Source organism: Rhipicephalus microplus, chromosome 1, assembly GCF_043290135.1.
Source record: "Rhipicephalus microplus isolate Deutch F79 chromosome 1, USDA_Rmic, whole genome shotgun sequence".
NCBI classification, from domain to species: domain Eukaryota; kingdom Metazoa; phylum Arthropoda; class Arachnida; order Ixodida; family Ixodidae; genus Rhipicephalus; species Rhipicephalus microplus.
Window position 1 is genome coordinate 149,478,571 of NC_134700.1, and position 18,110 is coordinate 149,496,680.

The 18,110-nt window shown below is 46.0% G+C and overlaps 1 protein-coding gene across 1 annotated transcript in view; it reads right to left on the minus strand.

Moving 5' to 3' along the window:
• The window catches only part of LOC142768852 (uncharacterized), a 104,385-nt gene that overhangs the window by 30,472 nt on the left and 55,803 nt on the right, over positions 1 to 18,110 (minus strand). Inside the window, exons 13-16 of the mRNA XM_075871251.1 lie at positions 16,833 to 16,954; positions 14,126 to 14,190; positions 10,330 to 10,486; positions 7,983 to 8,053 (exon numbers count right to left, since the gene is read on the minus strand). Of these exons, the coding sequence (XP_075727366.1) occupies positions 7,983 to 8,053; positions 10,330 to 10,486; positions 14,126 to 14,190; positions 16,833 to 16,954 (415 nt within the window). The remainder of the gene's footprint in view (positions 1 to 7,982; positions 8,054 to 10,329; positions 10,487 to 14,125; positions 14,191 to 16,832; positions 16,955 to 18,110) is intronic.

Consider the following 18,110-nt stretch of genomic DNA (forward strand, 5'->3'; position numbering starts at 1 on the left):
GGCACGAGCTGGTGGACTTGTGTTCTCTATTAGAACATGCCAATTTCTGCTAATATGCAATGAGATACGGAACACTATGATTGAATACAGAGACCCACAGTTCGCTTTTGGTTAATGGCATGCTTCGAATTTTTGTTGTTCAACAACGCACAGGAGAAATTTCCCACTAGTACTACGTTGCAGGTCAAGATCCAGTGCCTATATGTACGGGATGGCCAGTGAACGGTTGTGCAAAGCTAGCAGATTTTTTTTCGTTCGATAAAGAAACTCGCAGGCAAGTGCTGCCTGCATTGGTGTTTTGAGGCTAGAGACGGTAGCGATGCGCATGCGCAATTGGGGTGTAAACGCTTCTTGTAGGCACCCCAAAGGAGAGTGAGAAGGAAGCGAGTGTCGATTATGCTTTCTGCGTTGGCTTTGCGAGGCGAAAAAAAAGGAGTGCAGGAGAGGGGATAGAGTGGGAGAGGACACACATTTACGATTGGGGGTGTAAATGCCGCTGGCAGGAATCGATGCCTAGAAGAGAGAAGGAGAGCTGGCGTTGGCTAGCTGACGCTGCCTGCGTCCAACGTTACTAGAATAAAGTCTACAGTTTATTCAAGTTGTGTTGGCCTGCGTCGGCATTGCGAGGTGAGAGAGAGAGCGCGCATGAGAGGAGCAAGGGGTGGGGCAAGCATGTGCTGCGTGGTGACGCTGAACACCTGATTGAGCTCGTCCATAAAGCGCTTCGCATCTAAACGTATGACATCTCCACTACTATGAAATTCAAGAAAGTGCATCACACGGACATCCAGCGATACCATTCGTAAAGTTCCCCCTGCTCCGTTTACCGAACCCTGAATAACGCCAATGTTTGATGTAAAGCCGCATTTGGATTAGTGTCGCATCTGTCATATAGAGTGTCGTATCGCGCAACAGTTGATACAGCCATTTAAGTAGCTAGCGGCCGCTTATGTTGAAACTAATATTTTGTACGAAACGGAATATAGTCACAGGCGCAGCGGATTTCGTTTGTTCCAGTCGTGGCTGAGAGCAACACAATGCAAATAATTCAATGGGTGTTTTTGAGAAGGCTCTCAAACTTTGAAAATCGCATTTGTTGCCTAAAGCAAATATTTGGAAAGCTACCTGAAAAATCTTAAAAATTTGTGTATTTACAAAACAAAAATATGCCTGTAGAGCACAATGTGGCTGTCAGCAATATGCAACTGATTTCACTCGGCTACCTCTAATATTGTATTTTTCACCAATGGCTAAATATAGCCGACTGTCACAAAACGAGCGCTCAAAAACGGGCGCGCCGCCAAATTCTCGCGACGAAGCACCGAGAGGTCAACGACAAAAAAAGAAAAAAGAAGCATCCAAAGACTCCCCGGGCACGCGCCTCTCTCCCCTCGGAAGCGTTGGTTCACCGACGAACCTCCTCTCATCGGCGCCCGAGCAAGCACTGGAACGTTCTAGATGGAAAGGGGCGTTGGAATGCAGGGTTGCGTCATCCGTCGCGGACGGCCCTCATATCGTCTCGCCCTTTCCCCAGCCTTCGCTGCGTATCGCGCCGACGAAATTATGAGAACGTTCTGGAATCTTGCGCGGAAGGTATTTAACTGAGCAACAGGGATGGGAGAGCAGGAGAAGAAGGAAGTTAGCGCCAGAGCGCGTAAAGTATTCCGCCGTGTAGTCGGCGAAGGTTTTGTCCATAGTGACAAAGCAGGAGAACAAGAAAGTATGCGCCAGAGTGCGTAGGGTGTTCCGCCTTGTAGGCGAAGCCTTTTGTCTTCCGTGACAAAGGAGGAGAAGAAGAGGATTTCCACCTGAGGGGTGAAGACTCGAGCTACAGGCAAGAGTGTGTGTCTACTGCTAGCGAGCGAAGACGCCTGGCAACAGCTGTGTGTGGGAAGCCGACATGTTTCCGGCAAAAAAGGTTGAAGCTTGGAGAGTTGCCAATTGAAGACGCGAGGTTTCCTGGAAGAGAAACTTCGAGGGCAGCAGAACGACAACAACGCTGGACATTGAGTGAGTGATTCTCGGAAAAGTATCATTCAGGCTTTTGTTCCAAGAGCTTTGGACTGAATAAGTTTGCTAACTCTTTAGTCTTTAAGTGTCTTGGTTGTTCAATGCATGCGACTGCATTGTAGTGCGTATTGTTGTCCGTGTCCGTTGTTTCAAGTGTGGCTGATTGTATTGTGTAGTACGTTGATTGATTGGTTTGATTGGTGACATATTGTATGTAACTAGTGTGGAGTGTGCATTTTTGTGTATTATTTTCGATCTGCCATTATTGAGAATATAATTTGTTTGTTTATCAACTCCCGGCTCTGTCTTGTTCTTTGGGCCACAGCCGGCATCTGCTGGCGCACCAATAAGGACCACTTCTAAATTGTCCACGCTTTCGTGGTGCGGTTCGGGGGGCCGATACTTCGGCTCTTGGAATTAGCCCGGCGATCGCCTCCCTAATTAACGGGACAGGTGTGACAATTAATCTGGCGTCCGCGACAGGACCTTTTGGTGCACAGTGTGTCCAAAGTAGTGAGAAAGAGCCTCGAGTTGTTGATAGTGCTATCGGAACGATTTTGTGTGTTGTTCAGTGTTCTCGTTAACGAGTTCAGGGGAGTGTTTCGATAGACTGATTTAGGCAGATACTTTTTACATGCGGCAAGGTTTTATTTGCGAGACACAATGGATCTCGAAAAGTTAGTCGCTCTTGGTGAGAAGATGGGTCTTTCTGGCGCCGAACTACGGAAGTGGGTCACCCAGAAGGAAAAAAAAGAAAAAGAGAGGGCCAAAGAAGAAAAGGTTGCTGAGCGGGAAAAATAAAGGTAGGCGGTCGAAAGAGCCAAAGAGGAAAAAGAAGCTGAGTTGGAGAGAGAGAAGTTGGCGGCTGAAAGGGCCAAGGAAGAAAAAGCAGTTGAGTTGGAACTAGAGAGGTTGGCAGCTGAGAGGGCCAAGGAAGAAAAAGCAGCTGAGTTGGAGAGAGAAAGGCTGGCCGCTAAAATGGCGAAAGAAGAAAGAGAGGCAAAGGAGCGACAGCTGAAAGAAGAAAGAAAGCAGCAGTTGAAGTTGGAGCTGGAGAGAAAAAAGCTGGCCGCTGACAGGGCCAGAGAAGAAAGAGAGGCAAAGGAGCGACAGCTGAAAGAAGAAAGAGAGGAAAGGGAATGGCAGCCCGAGACGGAGTTCGAGCAGCTCCGTTTGCTACAGCGAAGTGAAACTCCGGTCCAAGCTAGAGTTGAAAGCAGCGAACGGGAGGACCACGGCTTCCGCTTGAACCCAAGCAAGCTGCTCGTAGCGTTTGATGAAAGGAAGGACGACCTTGACGCGTACCTTCACAGATTTGAGCCGATTGCAAGGAGCCAGAATTGGCCGGAACATCAATGAGCAACTGCTTTGAGTACTTGCTTGAGTGGTGAAGCGCTCAGTGTGTACGGTAGGCTGACGCCGACCGATGCAGCCAACTATGCAAAGGTGAAAGCTGCTTTGCTGAAGCGATTTAGATTTACTGTGAAAGGATTCCGGGACAGATTTCAGACAGGAAAGCCAGCTGAAGGCGAGACGGCTAGGCAGTATGCCGCCCGACTTTGCCATTATTTCGCCAGATGAATTGAACTTTCAGGGACAGCGCAGGAGTACGATTAGCTTAGAGGGCTCCTTATTAGAGAGCAATTTCTCACTAGTTGCCACACAAGCCTGTCGCTGTACTTGAAAAAGAGGAAGGCTGAGTCACTTGAAGGCATGCTCGAATTTGCTGATCAATTCTTGGAAGCGCAAGGTCAAACTAATTTCGCCAAGGTCAAGAAGGAGTGTCCCAAAGATTCGAAAATTTCGCCACCCGAACAAAAGAAGCGTGCATCGGAGAGTGTTCCGCGATGTTTTCTGTCTAACCGAGTGGTTCATCGCACGAACAACTGTCGTACTAACTCACAAGTCCCACGGTCGTAAAATGTTTCAAGTGTGGTCAGACTGGACACAAAGCAGACGCTTGTCGTAACGGAGTGAGTCAAACTCACCAGGTATCCTGTGTGCTAGCAGCACTGAAATCCGATGGTGATGCCGTCACCAACGAATTCGTAGAGTTGAAAAATGGGGAGAAACTTCCTATTGTGGATGCTGTAATGACAAAACAGCCAACTGGTGTTACGAAGGGAATGCCAACCCTGCCTGGAAAAGTTCCGGGCAAGAAGATTACGGTTCTAACAGACACCGGTAGCTCCACCGTTATCGTGCGGAGAAATTTAGTTCGAAAAAGTGAGTTAACAGGCAAAACGAAACCAGTTTGCCTAAGTGATAGTACGGTTCGGATGCTTCCCGAAACAGAAATTGAGGTCGAAACCCCGTACTTCAGCGGGAAGGTTACCGCTCTATGCATGACGACCCCCTGTACGACCTCGTCATCGGAAACATCGACGGGGCACGAGGGCCGAGTGATCCAGAACGATCGGGAGAAGACCCGAAGATGGAGCCCCCGCCGACACAGGGACCGCAAGGTACAGTGGAGAAAACTCCCGTGACGGATCTCACTCGAGCCCAAGGTGAAGCCACGGTAAAAGAGACAGTGAATGAGGAGATGATCGTGTTGAATGAGTTCACGTGCTGGGTAGCTGGACTTACGTCGGCACGACCTCAACCGACCGACAGTGTAAAGGCGACGGAGTCGGCCAGCCAGGCCCGATGTCGTGACATGAACAAGCGGGTGACAGGATCGGTTGAACGTTATGACCCGTTAACGGTGTCGGAAGTGACAACGATGGCTGAGACGCCGCCTCAGATACCGTCGTTGGAAAGGGCTCGCCGGAACAGAACAAGGAAAAACAAGAAGAGATCGAGCGAGCACCGCAAGAAAGGGCGCAAGCGCCGCTCAAGGTACACAGGATAGGTGTTCAGGTGGAATCGGAATGTGTTTGGCAGGGCTGAGTGCCATATGTTGTGCTAATGTTCTTGTTATCCTGTGTCACAAGTGTATGTCGAGCGAGTCAAAATGTTTGTTACGGTGATGTGATGTATAGTATTGTACAATTGTCTTAAAGGCAGAACTTTGTACATTTGTATTGTTTGTAATATGGGATGGAGTGTTGTACTCATGCACCTGTGGCTATATTGATGTGTTGTGTGATTGAATTACAATGTACGATTGTATAGAGAGATCTATTGTGAATGTGACGTGTCCTGAGCGACGGACTATGTTACAGTCTTTGAGAGTGGGGGGCTGTTCGCGCTCATTTGTGTGGGTTTGAATATTATGACATAATATTCTTAAAGTGGGGGGCAGTGTCAGAAAACGAGCACTCAAAAACGGGCGCGCCGCCAAATTCTCGCGATGAAGCGCCGAGAGGTCAACGATAAAAAAAGAAAACAAGCATCTAAAGACTCCCCGGGCGCGCGCCCCTCTCCCCTCGGAAGCGTGGGTTCGCCGACAAACCTCCTCTCACGGCGCCCGAGCAAGCCCTGGAACGTTCTAGATGGAAAGGGGCGTGGTGATGCAGGGTTGCGTCATCCGTCGCGGACGGCCCTCGTACCGTCTCGCCCTTTCCCCAGCCTTCGCTGCGTATCGCGCCGACGAAATGATGAGAACTTTCTGGAATGTTGCGCGGAAGGTATTTAACCGAGCAGTAGGGATGGGAGAGCAGGAGAAGACGGAAGTTAGCGCCAGAGCGCGTAGGGTATTCCGCCGTGTAGGCGGCGAAAAGTTTGTCCGTAGTGACAAAGTAGGAGAAGAAGAAAGTATGCGCCAGAGTGCGTAGCGTGTTCCGCCTTGTGGGCGAAGCCTTCTGTCTTCCGTGACAAAGAAGGAGAAGAGGATTTTCACCTGAGGGGTGAAGACTTGAGCTACAGGCAAGAGTGTGTGTCTACCGCTAGCGAGCGAAGACGCGTGGCAACAGCTGCGTGTGGAAAGCCGACATGTTTCCGGCAAAAAAGGTTGAAGCTTGGAGAGTGGCCAATTGAAGACGCGAGGTTTCCTGGAAAGAAACTTCGAGGGGCAGCGGAACGACAACAACGCTGGACTTTGAGTGAGTGATTCTCGGAAGAGTATCATTCACACTTTTGTTCGAAGAGCTTTGGACTGAATAAGTTTTCTAACTCTTTAGTCTTTAAGTGTCTTGGTTGTTCAATGCATGCGACTGCATTGTAGTGCGTATTGTTGTCTGTGACCGTCGTTTCGAGTGTGGCTGATTGTACTGTGTAGTACGTTGTTTGATTGGTGACATATTGTATTCAACTACTGTGGAGTGTGCATACTTGTGTATTGTTTTTGATCTGCCATTATTGAGAATATAATTTCGTTTTGTTTATCAACTCTCGGCTCTGACTCTTTCTTTGGGCCACAGCCGGTGTCCGCTGGCGCGCCAAAAAGGACCACTTCTAAATTGTCCACGCTTTCGTGGTGCGGTTTGGGGGGCCGATACTTCGGCCCTTGGAACTAGCCCGGCGATGGCTTCCCTAATTAACGGGACCTGTGACACCGACAAACCTGTGAAGTAAACAGGTGTAAGTAGCGCTTGTCTCTCGTGTAATTGTCTTGCGTGCTGCGTTTTTCTTGCGCTGAGTACTTCTTGTCAGTAAGTACAAACTAGGCCCCCGATAAAGCAACGACAGAATATGGGGCTCGCTGGGCGCCCCCTTAGGCAACGATGGGGCCGATGCGACAATGAGCGCAAACGTGAGCGTTGTAATTTTCTCCAACTGACGCAGGAAGACATATGCCCTTGCATTGCTAGGTGTGCGTATAGGCAGACCATTTTTCGCCAGTGTTTCGTTTATGGAGAGGGAACGTAACAGACTGGAGTTGAAAATATGAGATTTCCCCATAAGAATGTTGGGTGGTGAATATATGCATCGGTGAACCTTCGCTGCATCTAAAAGACAAGGAATTGCAGTATCTGAAGAAAATTCATTTATATCAAGTGTTACGTGTCAAAGCTCGGTTAGGAAAGATTAAAAATAGTGCAGATTTTCATTTGGTATCTTATTATAATTACTGCGAATGCTTGGCTGTCTTCTAAGGGAGACATTTAAAAAAATAAACTGCAGTGGTTGGTCTAATTGTCATCATCTGCGTCTCTATCTCTGCTCGCGTCGTAACGAGCGGGATCCATTAACTTTGTCCTACGTATGGTGTGAGAAAATTTCCAGACACCTTGGTCATACGTAAGCCTTCTTTCAATAAATAAGTCCCATAGAGTGTACGCAACGGTGCATTTTAAAAGCAATCACTGAATAAGTGAGACTGTGGATGCCACCGCGATAGTTCCATTTTCGATGCAGGCGAAAGAGCAAGATGCCTGCGAATTTGTTAGGAGCACCAAATAGTCGAACATTGAAGAGCCCTATATATTGCGTGCCTCTATCATATTCTAGTTTTGGTACTTTAAACCTACGCAATCGTAATTATGCCGACGAACACATTTGAAACCTTCACGATGCATGCTGTGGCAACAAGCATGTGCTGAGCGCGTCAGCAAACAGCTGGTATGATTAAATATTTTTTTGTTGGTTAAGGCCCAGGCAGCTTCCCGCTGGCCACTTGTATGTTATGTGTTGACGCATCGATTGAGCGCTGTTCGGCAAAATAGTGATTGCTTCAGAAACATTGCTTGAAATTTCGTATAAGACATTGTAGCTGGTGCTATAAGCGAATCCCTCCGGGTTCGTGTTGTTGAAGTAGGCAAGTATAGATGTATTTCTTTGAAAATAAACATTGTTAGCGCATCGTTTAGCTTATTAAGCGAGAAAGCCAGTTCCGCCATGAGACGTGAGCGAAGTGTTGGCTTAGCTATTCATTCAGCGCAATCAGTTCCGGTAAATTTCACCGACAAAAAGAACTGCAACATATATTATTGCAACACTCGATGAAAGCAGAAGAGTGAGATTCTCGAAAAACCTAAGGCACTCCCATTTAAAAGCTGCGCATTTCATCTGCTTTATAGTATTTCAACAGACTTTCACCATGCAACGTTATAGGTAAGAGGATCTTGAGGACATGATTAAACACTCACTTGTTCGCGGCGGTGATGTTGGCACTCGTGATGTTCATAAGCGCCGTCCTTATGACGGCCTCGACGCGCTTCTGCAATACGAAAAGTGAGGCTTTTGGATCTGTGTCATAGCGAAACATGAGTTCCAGCGCTCGCAAGCATGGGAAGTTCACAGAAGCTCAGGAAGAGTGATTAACAATATTTATTTCTTCTATTTACTCCAAACTGCTGATTCATGGTTGAGGCAAGGCGGTCAATAACAGTACGAAAGGAGTGATAGTGACGGAAGAACAGAAATAAAGGCTGACCAACGCAATGTCAGTCTGATAACATATTTTAGTAGGCCTAAGGTGATTCGACTCACTGACGATTCTCAGAAATTAAGAAAAGTCAAGTAGGTTAGTGCAAACAAATTATGGGGTCGGGGCATTTTGTTGGTAGTGCCGGGTAGGCCCATAAGACACTGAATGAAGGTATGGATTTAGAGCTACTTTGTTATTGGAAAGTGGCGAAGGAAGCTCAAATCTAGATTTTTGGCTTCGTGCCTGTGAGAGGGAAAGTCAGTGACTAGAAAACAGCGGGTGAGTCTGAGGCAGAAAACTTGATTATAAATCTTATGGCCTTTCCTCGACATGTTCTAAAATATCAATGCTATATCAGTGCCCAACCGTCGCTCCCAGACGATGTCTCGCGAATCTCGAATGCCATTTAGTTGGCGCTAAGACAATCACCATTCTGAGCTTTAGTACTTTCCCGATGTTCGAGCGAAGAACTCGATGTTTTAAATGCTTTGCGCACCCAGAATTTATCTAAGGGCTCATAAGAAGGCTGTGATGGTACAGTAATGACAGTAAGTCTTGAGCAGCAAAAATAACGAAGCCACACTAAAAATCGAAGTTCAAGCCAGAATCCAACCCAAGTTTTTTTGCGTGGCGGTCAGTTAATCAACCTCCGAGCCACGTGTGTGCTCGAAACCTCTTTCGGAAGGAAGACTTCACCCACCGTCATGTCGGGCAGATATGTATGCAATATGGCGTGGCGGAAGCGCGCAAGGCCACCTTGCTTCACGCCATCTGAATTTCGTGACGGGCTGGTGGATGCGATCTGGCAGCTCATTTTAAAAATCGGAACAATAATTCGTTATCACAATTCTAATCGTCAGCCATGCCATCAGCAAAGTCGCTGAAACTGGAAGCGGGGCATATGGCATAAAAACTTCGGTGACTTCTCAAGCTCTGATTAGTACTGAAAAATGGCCATCTCAATGAAACGTATGCGGAATAAATGAAATTATTCCGGTTAGTTACGTTTTATTTTCAGCTGAGCTTTAACTGGCACAATTAGACATTGCGGCATTCGTGAGTGCCATCGAAGTCAGAACATACAAGGGCGACGACACATAACTCTGAAGCTTGCGACGTTTGTCAGACATCGCAAACATATCGCAAGCCTGTCATTTTTCAAAGGACCGAATACGCCCCCCCCCTATTGTGTAATTGATGGTATGCCAGTTATATATTTCTAATGCACCCACCCACCCAGTCACTGACTTTATTCGTGTTGCGATAGCTCCGTAGAGATCAATGTTCAGCGGGAAACAGACGACTGCAAAAGAACAAGAAACAAAGACAGAGCAGGGCTGCAAAGTCTTTTCAGCGCTTGTATTACACAAGTTTTTTGGTATTTCCTTCTCGTCTGTCTCGCGCTGAAAAAAAGCATGGACCCCTTAATTTGCGCCAGGGTCCCGCTACGCTCTTTGGGAAGACAAAGCACAGTTAGGACACCGGAGGCACAGCGTATAGTACATGGTTGCGCATCATACAGTAATTTGCTTTATTGTTCAAGGCTGCATTGCGTCCAATTGGGTTATATTACAGCTCAGCTGGGCCAGCCACAATCACTGCGTGAATTGACGTCTACTTTTTACACAAGGTTCAAGCTTTCTTATGAACCGTCACATACCTGTTTGCCTCTAATGGCCTTTGTATCGGTAACTTCTGTTTTCCTCCTCCAACAATGTAAACATTTCTTATCTCACCCATTTACAAGGGAAACTTTGATAGCTAGAGCCACTGATCGTCTTTGAAGGGTTAAATTAGGGTAAATATCCTAGCCTTCTGTTAAACTACGCCGAGGAGGTTAACGACTTTCGTTGTATGCAGCCCATGTTAAGCCTTCTTGCAGGCATTGCAGAGGTCATCGAGGGAGAGAGGGAGCACAGACCGTTTTTGCGCGCGTTCACTAGTGTAAACATTTGTAGAAGCCATACTTTAATGGGACAGAATACTCTTTAGGATATGGTCTCTGTTTCATTCCACAATGATGGCATGATGCCTTGACGTCTGAAATACGCGTAAAAGAAGCCCACCTTGTACTTTTCTGCAACGTCTGCCTTGGTGATCATGGAGTAAGCCTGCTTCTCAGTGTCGATGAACTGGTGGACGTGGTCATCCCACAGGTCCTTGTCACCAGTCTTCAGCACCGCCCACATCCACATGAAACCGGTGAAATCGTGGGGCGCCACGCTGTGAGGCGCACAGCAGCACACATTGCTTAGAGCTGATTCATACGATAGAATTTCCGCAACCCAAACAAGAACTCGAACTGACAGAGGTAATTCGAATTTGGGTACTGCCGAAAAAGAACTATACTGCCGCCTCTTTAACGTTACACAGTTCACGTTGAACAATGGCATTCCCACATCAAAAAAAAATCTCTATTTGAAAGATGAAAAAAGAGCAATTGGCCAAGCAAGCATTCGCATTCTTACTACTTACTAATTCCGGCTAAGCCGCGCTATTCTGCTCATGTTTCCCCACCGTAACCTGCACACCTGTGTGTATTTTATCAAAACGGTAGGGGATTCAATCATTTTGATAAAATTTTTCCTGGCCTTCACTTTATTGCAGCTGTAATATCGGGTGAGAGCTATACTGCTGAAGTATTAGGTACGTTTAAGAACGCTGTCAAATACATGTTAGTTGTCGGTTCTTTCAAGGGCAGCGTATGACGTGAGTTAAATTGAGAGCGTAATAAATTTGGTCTAAAGTTGTTAATTTAGGTTCTACGTAACAAGCTCGCGTTTTTGCGAACCAGTGCATTCAGGAATATATATTCATAAAAATGTGGTACTGACGCTTCGTGACATTTGAAGCTACGCTTATTTTAGGAGCAGTATTATGAGCATTATTTCTTGTTGGCCTTTCCTTTGACGCTGGCGGAGTTGCGTAACGAAAATGAACGAAGATATCAATAATGCGTGCGGAGGCAGTACCTGTGTATAGCGGCTGCACGAGCGTTAGTCAAGCTATGAATACTGTCTTCAGCCCGCTCCTATTTCGACGTAGTATTAACAGTATGATATTTCAAAGCGTTGGGTGCTGCGTCCTGCTGCCACATTAGAAATTCTGCAATACTATATGTTCATTGAGACAAAGTGATTTAGAGACAAGGGTTTTCTTTTAGGCAATACATATCATTTTATTTATGTGCAGCTCGGAATGCTTGCAGATTTTTCAGACCAGAACCAGTTTTGGTGCGCCGTCTTTCAAATTACGTAACTTTGTTGTCAGTGGCATTCCGACGTTCCGCCACACTTCGTGTGAGCCGGGCGCGTTGAGTTCGTATTTCATCGTTGAAATACATTGCTCCACACGTAGAATGCCATGCAGCTTTTGCAGTTTCTAAAGAATGGTCTGCCATAAATAATCCTAAGCTTTAGCTATCAGATATAAATAACTCTACTCAATTCAATCACTAAACATTACACATACTTTCTTTGTCACGTGGACGCAACCTTAGCTGCGGGAAAACTATTTCCGCCACGAAGTAGAGTTAATGTGAAAAAATGACACGAGCCTCACCGTCATAGGACGTTTATGAAACTTTATTTATTGTCTAATAATTGGATGAGAGAGCTCGCCACTGACGCGTATACGAAAGCAGGGATCGTGCACTTTAAATGTCTGAGTGCACGTGCAGTGTTCAGCACAACAGCTCTTAGCCATGTAACAGCGCGCTCTTCATAAAAGCATATATGCCACCGCAGCGGATGGTAACATCACGCATAGAATCACAAGAATAGTCCACAAAATCTTGCACTGCCATTCTTGTCTCCTTGTTTAGAAAGTGCGGAGCGAGAAAGGTAAAAATAAAACGATCAAAAAAGATAAATAAAGACAAATAAAACTATGAAAGAGGGAAAGAAATAGTGGAGGAAAGAAAAAAAATCAAACAGAAACAAAGAAGCCTGCCTAGCTCCTCAATTCCTTCTTTAGGCTTGACACCACTAATGCGGAGCTGTTTTTTTTGTGATACCACATAATTAGGAAACTACCAGAAGTGACCGAATGCAATGAAGCCTAAGAAACGGATGCTTCACAGTGAACGCTAGTAAAACAGCACAGCGATTGAACATTATTTAAAAGCTTTCGTGGGACAACAAGACAGTAAAGACACACAGAACCATACGTGCCCTTGTCTTCCACACCGTTTCCCTACAATATGGCCAACGAACTGACCGGCAATCTCACCGAGAAGTTAAAAGGGCTCTGCAACACTTTTATAGCTAGCCATGAAGTGAAATCACTGAAGGAGATAACTGCCTCACGAATAGAGCAGCGCAAGAACTAACATTTGTAGCACGCTGCAATTGCTTGCTATCCTCGGACGTCAACAAGACAGTAAAGACACACAGAACCCCACGTGCCCTTGTCTTCCACACCGTTTCCCTACAATATGGCCAACGAACTGACCGGCAATCTCACCGACAAGTTAAAAGGGCTCTGCAACACTTTTATAGCTAGCCATGAAGTGAAATCACTGAAGGAGATAACTGCCTCATGAATAGAGCAGCGCAAGAACTAATATTTGTAGCACGCTGCAATTTCTTGCTATCCTCGGACGTCAACAAGACAGTAAAGACACACAGAACCACACGTGCCCTTGTCTTCCACACCGTTTCCCTACAATATGGCCAACGAACTGACCGGCAATCTCACCGACAAGTTAAAAGGGCTCTGCAACACTTTTATAGCTAGCCATGAAGTGAAATCACTGAAGGAGATAACTGCCTCACGAATAGAGCAGCGCAAGAACTAACATTTGTAGCACGCTGCAATTGCTTGCTATCCTCGGACGTCAACAAGACAGTAAAGACACACAGAACCACACGTGCCCTTGTCTTCCACACCGTTTCCCTACAATATGGCCAACGAACTGACCGGCAATCTCACCGACAAGTTAAAAGGGCTCTGCAACACTTTTATAGCTAGCCATGAAGTGAAATCACTGAAGGAGATAACTGCCTCACGAATAGAGCAGCGCAAGAACTAACATTTGTAGCACGCTGCAATTGCTTGCTGTCCTCGGACGTCCCGATGAAAGCGCTGGAAACGTAGCAGGGAGAGATGGCACGGCCAAAGAATATATGTCATACGCGCTTCGTGACCTTGGTCACTTTCTCTGTGTTTTTTTTCTTGGAACGCACGACTTTTTCGTGCACACACCTGCTTGGACATGTCGTGGCCTCCCGAGGCGGCCCCAGTAATTCCTAAACGCCCCATGCTTAAATAGGCCAATGGCCTGATACTTGGGCTTGTCACGCGACACCGTTTTAGTATTTTGCAGCATTTTTAGAGAGAATAGAAAGCAACGTCCAGCTGACTGACAATGTTTTGTAAATTCAAATCCACCTGCTGCGCTATAACGCTTTGCTCGCGTGCTTTCGGGAGCCTCGACTACAGACCAGCAGCATTTTCTGACTACGCTCAACAAGTGTTGCAGGGCGCCGCTTTAAACGTTACCAAGATCGGAGACCACTAGGCACAAGTTGACACGCCGGACCAACTTTTGCAGACACAGTTGACCAGAAAGAGCAAAAGGAGAGATTTCACTGAAGACGACGGGAGAAAGAACACTTGGGTCGTGGCGCTGTGCTCCATCACGCAATTTCTTTCTTTTGCTGACAAATATGTTTGATTGCTTTAATGTTCTGCAAATAAGCCAGAAAAACGCGTCGCCAATTGCAGTTTGGCGTCAGTAAGTTTATCCTACACAAACCAAAAAAAGTGAGCTCTTGTCTTCATGTGCTTGTTGAAAAGCGAGGAGAAGGTTGGTTGTTTTTGTCACTAAAAATACAGCTGCACATGATCTGCGGCACTTACATTGATTTGAACTGCTTCGCCGCCTGGCCCAGAAGGTACCAACCGTTGATGACGTCCGGTGCTTTCTGGAAGTGAAACCCTCTCGATTAGTGGAAAGTAGTAAAAATCGGGTATTTGGACCAGCAGTCCTGAAATAAAATGCCTTATGCTTTATGAACACGCACACACAATTCGCAGCGCCATGTTTTGCCGTGAAGAAGCGCAGAATTAAGAGGGTGAAGATAGGTAACCGGCATACAATGCCCAAAAAGCAGCTTCACTCGGCAGCACATTCAGATAGTGGAGGCCGGTGTTTGTCAAAATATTCTTGACCATATTGTGTGGGGTTTTGCATGCCAAAACAGCAATTTGATTATGAGAGACGCCATTCTTATACTGGAGGGCTCCAGAAACTTTTCCGATTTGGTGTTTTTAAACATGCACTAGCATCGAATAGTACACCGTACTATACCATTTCGCTTCCATCGAAATGTGACTGCTGCGGTCGTAATTTATTCGGTGATTTTCGGGTCAGCGACCAAGCGTTGTAACCCCGGCTCCACCACGGTGGACTTGAAAATATTTTGTCCACTGCTTTTCGTTTTTACTTTGTTCCTAGTTACGATTGAATCTTACTGAAGGTAGCCGAAGGTGCAATACATCAAGACTGTCGCACAAATTCACCTTTATAGAAAAACTAAAAAAAAGTGTGTCTCTGCTCACACTTTTCGGTCATTGCTTATTTTTCGTACGAATTAGTCTGAACAAACTTCATTCGATTAGAACCTAAGAACGCGCACTCCTGCCACGGTACCTCAGTCCACCTGTGACTAAAATGTACAGCAGAGCAATTATTGGTGATTCACGTTCGAACCATAATCACCTTTTCACTGATAATGCAAATACAACGTATCTTTAAATTAAACGTTCATCCTACAAGGAAAAGTGATATGGTTGAATTACATGTATGGTCCCGACGTCACGTGAATGAGAGATTGCAATTAGTGAAACATTTAAGAAAATTTTGCCTGGTTTGGATGGTGACCGCTGCCGGAGGAGCTTGCATGTATTCGTGGTCTGTCCCCGACTACAGTACCATTTCCCAGCAGCGGTTGCGTAACAGTATTTTTTTCATATTCATAATATAGTAAAACCTCGGTTATAATTCAGGGTGATACAAATTTTTCGGTGGTACAGGCCAACCCTTTTAGCCTGCAACGCATAAGAGCACGATTGTTGCGAAGCTGCTTTCACTCCACGACGTGTGACGCAAGTAGGCTGGCGTACTGCTACGAACAGCTGCGGCCCGCCCTGCAGCGGCAATCACGCGAGCGCGGGAAAGAGTGACCATCAGCGGCGTGTCGTTGCCTCAGAAGTCGTGCGCACGAATCTTGGAGGCCTTATTGCGCCTTCGCGTTTAGATTAGGGATAGCGCGTGCGGCGTCACCACCCTCACTTAGCATCTGCGTCCCCTACCTCGCAACGCCAACGCAGGCAGAATCTGCTAGCGTACTTTCTCGATAAGCCACCCTAAACAACCGCGATTAGGAAATGACACCAACAAAGGGAATCGTTGCAAAATTTTCGGACGACTATCTTTCATTTGCAAAGCGCTTTTTAAGCCACTTTGCCGTGGTACTATTGTGTTATGCAAAAAAGCTTAGTAGAATTACGAAGGGGCTGCTAGTGGCCACGGACAAGTGTTCACGCCTCGCAACCATCTTGTTCATTAATTACACATGTGCACGCGCACCATATATATATGCGAGTACACGTATGATTGTGGAATTGTTCGTGACGTCACCGTGGCTCTCAGAAGCAATATATACAAACCTATGCTAAGTTTTTTCGTTGCATTCTTATTTTCTACATCTTTCATGTTTTCAGTGATACCAATTTCGAATGATACGAATATTTTTAATATTCGCATTACCACAAGATTCATATCGTAGAGGTTTTATTGATTTTACCCATTATTGTTTTTCATACTCACGGCCGCTGGATCAAAATAGACCCAGCGGCCGTGAACATGCTTAAAAGGAGCTTAACGCTGCACCAAACTTTCCTTTTTTTGTTTGGTTATTGCAGGGGAAGGGGGCGGGGGGGATCTTTTTAAAAGACAGCTTGAGTGCCCAGTAAGTCAACATTAACCACCGCATACATTTCTTATGTGTGCGGTGCCTAATACGAAGGCTGATATATCGCACGTGTGCATCCCCCTCTCTCTCTTTAAAGAAAAAAAATAGAAAAAAACACCATGGATGCTGCTAACAAAGAGAAAATGCGCGGGCGATACCTTTTTGAAGTTCTTGCACCAATCCTTGCAGCGTCAAAACTGGCAGTCTTGGCGCCAAATTAAAAGGTGATGCGTATTACAATCGTCTTCAACATTGATGACATAACTGCGCGTTCGGAGTGCAGTTTATTAGTCTGAGCTGATTTATTTTAATGCCCCTGAATGTTACCTGTAACTAGTTCAACGTCTTGATTCATAACTCCGTGACAGTACTAGCCTCTATATCATTGGCATAAGAAGATTTCTGAAATGTCCCAACGCCGTTAAATGTACCCGTTCACAGCGAAGTACTGCCTGTTATGTAAAACAGCTTTAGGGTATGACCTATTATAGTAATAAAGCGTTATTATGTCAGACGTTCATCTTCAAGGCATCGACGAGCGCGTGAGCAATAAACAAGAACAATAATAAAAGTAATGGTGGTGCCCGTACCACCTCCATGCCGTGGCCGATGAGAGCCCAGGACTTGCTGTCCAGCTCGACTCCATAGCATGCCATCATGGACGGATTCACGTACAAGGCTGTCTTGTCCGTGGCAGTGACCGGGAAATGAGCTGCAAGTGTACGCACAAAATATTCACATTTTTTTTCTCTGTCGTGCTACAGTTTCGCTGGAATGCAAAGCCATCTCGTTACAGCGCAGTACCAGGCGTGCACCCTTGTATTTTCGTAATGATATCGCTCGATCATCAACCCCAAAGTACGGCAATTTCTAATAGCAGCTACGCGCAGGAGCGTCAGAAATACTACAGTGAGCAACAGGGTGGCTTTCTGAACACGTTATAATAACAATTATAGAGATTCGATGTCTGAAGACAACGATATGATTATTACAGGCGCGGAAGTGGAGGACTAGGAAATTTTTATCATCTGGGGTTCTTTAACGTGCACCTAAAATCTAAGCGCACGAGCCGAAGTGATTTGCGCTTCCAACAAAAATACGGCCGCCATGGCCAGGATTCGATCCCACGACCCGTGGGTTGGCAGTCAAGCACCAGAACCATAAGAATCCCGCGGCGGGTTTCTGAACACGTGACAGCATTGGTAATGCCGATACTACGCATGGATATCTAAACAAACAGCGCAGAAGGCACCACTCGCAGATTAGAGTATGCTCTGTGCGCTTGCCAATCACGTGCGAAATCTCGTTGCTTACAATTCGACATTGTAGGGGACAGGTTGACGCACGGTGTGCAACTTAACAGGTATTTACACAACTGTTGCCGTAAATATTTTGCGTTTATGATTTTTTTTTTCATTGACAGAGACGCTTGTTAACAAGTAGGGCCACAATGTTGCGTTCACTGTTCTACTTTAAGCGTCATTTATAAAAGTCGAAATTAGCAGTTGACTAATTATTTATTCACTTCTTTGTTTATTATTTATCCAATTATAGATTTGACTGATTGACTGATCGATTTGTGGGGTGTTAGGTCCCCAAATCACCATATGATTATGAGAGACGCCGTAGTGGAGGGCTACGGAAATTTAACCACCTGGTGTTCTTTAACCTGCACCCAAATCTGAAAACACGAGCCTACGGCCATTTTGCCTCCATCGAAAATGCAGCCGCCATAGCCGGGATTCAATCCCGAGACCTGCGGGTCAGCACCCGAGTACCTTAGCCACTAGACCATCGCGGCGGTGCGTAATTAGCAGTTGCATTTGAGCCGAATCAATAGATGCATTTTAGAGCCATGGTGCTGCATT